Consider the following 3,995-nt stretch of genomic DNA (forward strand, 5'->3'; position numbering starts at 1 on the left):
AAGTTCCTGCCATGCTATAACTGTATTATTTGAGTTGTTCCTTGCCTAATAAATTCATTTATTTTACGTTACGACTTGGGACTAGATTTGCGTAGAGTGATAGACTTGCTATTGTAGAGGTTTTGATGCGCTACTTGATTTAGCAGCGAAATAATTGTGCTCCCCTTATGAATTTCTTCCGCGTTGTGCGTTTTCATCGAAAAGCTTCCTTAAAGTTCATAACTCACACGTTTATTCTTGAGTGAGGTTAAGGGCCCGTCAAAGCTTCTTATTCTAATGGGATTGGGCTGCTCGCCTCGGCAGTGTAATAAATACATCTATGGTTTGTGTCGTTCGACCCTCGACAGTGCGCATATTATGATGGGATCGGGTCATTCGCCTCGGCAGGGTTATGTACCTTACTCTCATGGGAGCTGGCCGTTCACCTCGATAGTATAATAGATGTATTTATGGTTCCTTCCATTCGACCCTCGGCAGTATACACATTATGATGGGATCGGGCCTTACGCCTCGACATTTCTACAGAATACTCTTATGGAATCGTGCGTAATATTCGACAAGAAGCCAGTGTATCTGTGAGTTTTTCTGATTTGAATTATGACGACCTATCTGGTAAGTTCCATTATATATATACTCTAGTTGAGGGGGTAACCGCTAATTGAGAGCTTGAGTTGTTGTTGAGAGGAGGGTGGTACCCCGTATTTATACTTGTTTATTTCGTTTGTTTGCTCTACCTCACATTTGTTTACCTTCTACTGCATTTGATTTATTGGACCACTAGTAAGTATCGATATCGACCCCTCGTCACTACTTCTCTGGGTTAGACTAGATACTTACTGGGTACACGTTGTTTTACGTACTCATGCTACACTTGCTGCACTTATTGTGCAGGTATATATATGTTCTGGTAGTTCTCTAGGTGCAGAGGCTCGGCTACTGTGGGCACTTTACGATGAGCTGCATTTCCTGGTCACGATCAGCGGCATCCAGAGTCTCCATCAGAGTTATTTATATTTTTCTGTCTAATTTGTATTACAGACAGGTGTAGTGTTTTATTGTACTCCTTAGTAGATGCTCATGCACTTGTTACATCGGATTTCGGGGGTTTCTACTGGATGTCCAGTATGGTAGTTCACGTAATTATTATCATTTCACGCTATAAGTTCTATTTCACATTATCTAATTAAAGGAAATTATGATTTCAAAAGTAATAAAATGAGTAATTAAGTTGATCAGTCATCGTAGGCTCGCCTGACGGCGGTGTTAGGTGCCATCACTACCTATAGTGGATTTTGGGTCGTGACACTGAAATTGCAATAAGGCAATGAGGACGTATATGGGCAGAGTATTTTCTTTATTGAACTAACTAATAGGATCATCATTCATAAAATTTACTTCTTTTTTTAAAATTTTTATCTTATAACTCAAATATATTATTTAACAATATTTGCATAATCTTTTAAATTATCTTCTTATTGATGGGGTACACGTGCAATATGTGTGTCCAGAGACTAGTATTAGTAAAATGTTGGAAGTATGAGACACAAATTACAATAATTGTGATTCTCTCATAGGATTTAATATTTAATAGAACTATAAAGTGCATCATTTTTTAATATATTTTGAATAATGCTTGATCCTAATGTGCATCACCACTTTTTTATCAAAGTTATTAAAGTGCGTCAATCTCTTTATTCTTTCATATTTAAATGTCAAGATCTACTAAAATTTTATATCTTTTTTGAATTTAAAATGCTATTTGTCAATAACTTTTAAAATTAAATCGAGTATACAATTATTTAGGGTTTTTATTAATTTTGTGTTTAATTATTAAAATTCGGTTAAACATGAAAACACACATCAATGAAAAACTATTGTTAAGACTAAGAAAATAACTATCATGTGTTACCAAAAGAGTTTTCCCATAAGAGTATTATAATAAATCATATATTTATCAATTTGATCAATTCTTACTAAATATATTAACTTACCAAAATTTTATCCATAATTCTAATAAAGTAAGATTGAAATAATATTTATGTGATAAAAAAACCAAGAAAACTCGATAAAACCAAACCAATCAAACCGATATAATTGACTTTAATAAAAATTGAACCAAATCGCCTCATGTCTAACCCTAAATAAAAAGCAGGGTCAAAGCCATTACTACTATCACTGTAAACAATTCTCTAAATTTTTTTTAACAGAAAAGAGTCTACATATAGTTGAATGAATAAAGAAAAAGTAAATGACAAAAAAGTCCCTTGATTGGTCCAATAGATATCATTAATGTCCAATTATTTTGTATGAGTTAGAAGAAGGAAAATTGGTAGTATTCATAGGTTTTTGCCAATATGTTTCAGAAACTCAAGAGCAGCGTGTTTCAAATCCAAAAATTAGTAGCCTAAACCCAAGTTTTAATAAAAGACTTAATTTTTTTTTTATATTTGAATTCGTATGTGTATACACACATATGAAAAAAAGTAAATGTTACTATTTTTTGTACTTGTTATTTATATTGTAATATTCTTAAATGACATAAGCTTTTAACTTTAAATAGTATTATTATTTATATTAGTTAGCAACAATTTGAATAAGTAAGATGTTTGTCATGTATTTATACTATATTTTCTTTGATATTATTGTAAAAATTATATTTAATATGATTGTTTAAGTAGTTTAAAAAGTTTCTAAAATATTCTTACTGTTAAAGAGTAAACAATCTTGCTTTCTTTCTTTTTTCACAATTTTTTTTGTAATTTTTAATATTGTCTAAACTAAAATAAACTTATAAAATTCACTTTTAAAATTTTTGGGGGCCTCAAAATCTCGAGGACCTAAATCAAGGCTTTACTAGCTCCCCCTTGAGCTACCTGTCCGCCCCTGTTATTCTTAATCAAATTTTATAGATTTTCGATCAAGACAAGACAACAATGAAAAGAACATTAATGATAGTAAATGTATCATATAATACCGGATGTGAATATAGCTGGTTGGACAACATATACATGGGGAAACATTCTCAACATAACCGATGACCTTAAAAAAAAGTATATTAAAAGACCATTAACCTTCTTTGATAAAATTCATATAGTAATGAGAAACAAAAGGTAGCGAAAAGACCATGAGCTCTGCAGGCACACGTTAAGCAGGAAGCTAACGTACGCACTACGACCATGGACAGACGCAAATCTCAACCAATTGCACCGCCTACGATACCGGAAGATGATGAAGGAGAGAGAATAGTAACACCGGAGACAGGAGTGCCACAAGTGATAGGACAAATGCAGCTCGTACACTGGATGACTGGGATGGGTAGTGCACCGACGGTCATGCAATCTCAGAATTGTAACAATGAAGAGAAATCAGAGGAGGAGGAAGCTAATAATGCAGCGAGGAAACTGAATTTTTCAGTGAATCGAATGGAACCTATACAATCAGAACTGTCGCTAGCTGAGGTGGTAAAAGGAAACAGATCTGTACAACAAGGAATGAGATTGGAATATTATCCTCCAATAATGAAGGAAGGAGTGAAGATTGTGAGATTGAACCGAGCTGAAGTTGCAGAGCAAACTCAAAAATGGAAGGAGACGGTTATTGGGTACGTATTGGGGGGAAACCCTAATTTTAAAGAAATGCTCAAGTTTGTGTATGGGGTATGGAACTTTGTTACTGTTCCTCATGTGTACTTACATGACGATGGTTATTTCATCTTTCGATTTAACTCTGAGGAAGATAAGAACAGAATTATACATCAAGGACCATATACTTATCACAATCGGCCTATGATTCTGAAGCAGTGGGAACCAAAATTTCAGATAAACAAAGAATTGGCTAGGAAAATACCTATTTGGGTGGTTTTTCCAGGACTACATATAGAGTATTGGACTCCGGAAAATTTGGGAAGAATAGCCAGCTACTTAGGGAGACCTATATGCTCTGATCGACTTACAACTGAAGGGGAAAGAGTATCCTATGCACGTATGCTGGTGTAG

The 3,995-nt window shown here is 34.1% G+C and overlaps 1 protein-coding gene across 1 annotated transcript; it reads left to right on the plus strand.

Annotated features, from left to right (window-relative positions):
- Positions 3,177 to 3,995, plus strand: LOC109227765. The gene has a single exon (XM_019392963.1). It carries the CDS (start codon positions 3,177 to 3,179, stop codon positions 3,993 to 3,995), a length of 819 nt encoding a protein of 272 aa, XP_019248508.1.

This window comes from Nicotiana attenuata, chromosome 6, assembly GCF_001879085.1.
Source record: "Nicotiana attenuata strain UT chromosome 6, NIATTr2, whole genome shotgun sequence".
NCBI lineage: Eukaryota > Viridiplantae > Streptophyta > Magnoliopsida > Solanales > Solanaceae > Nicotiana > Nicotiana attenuata.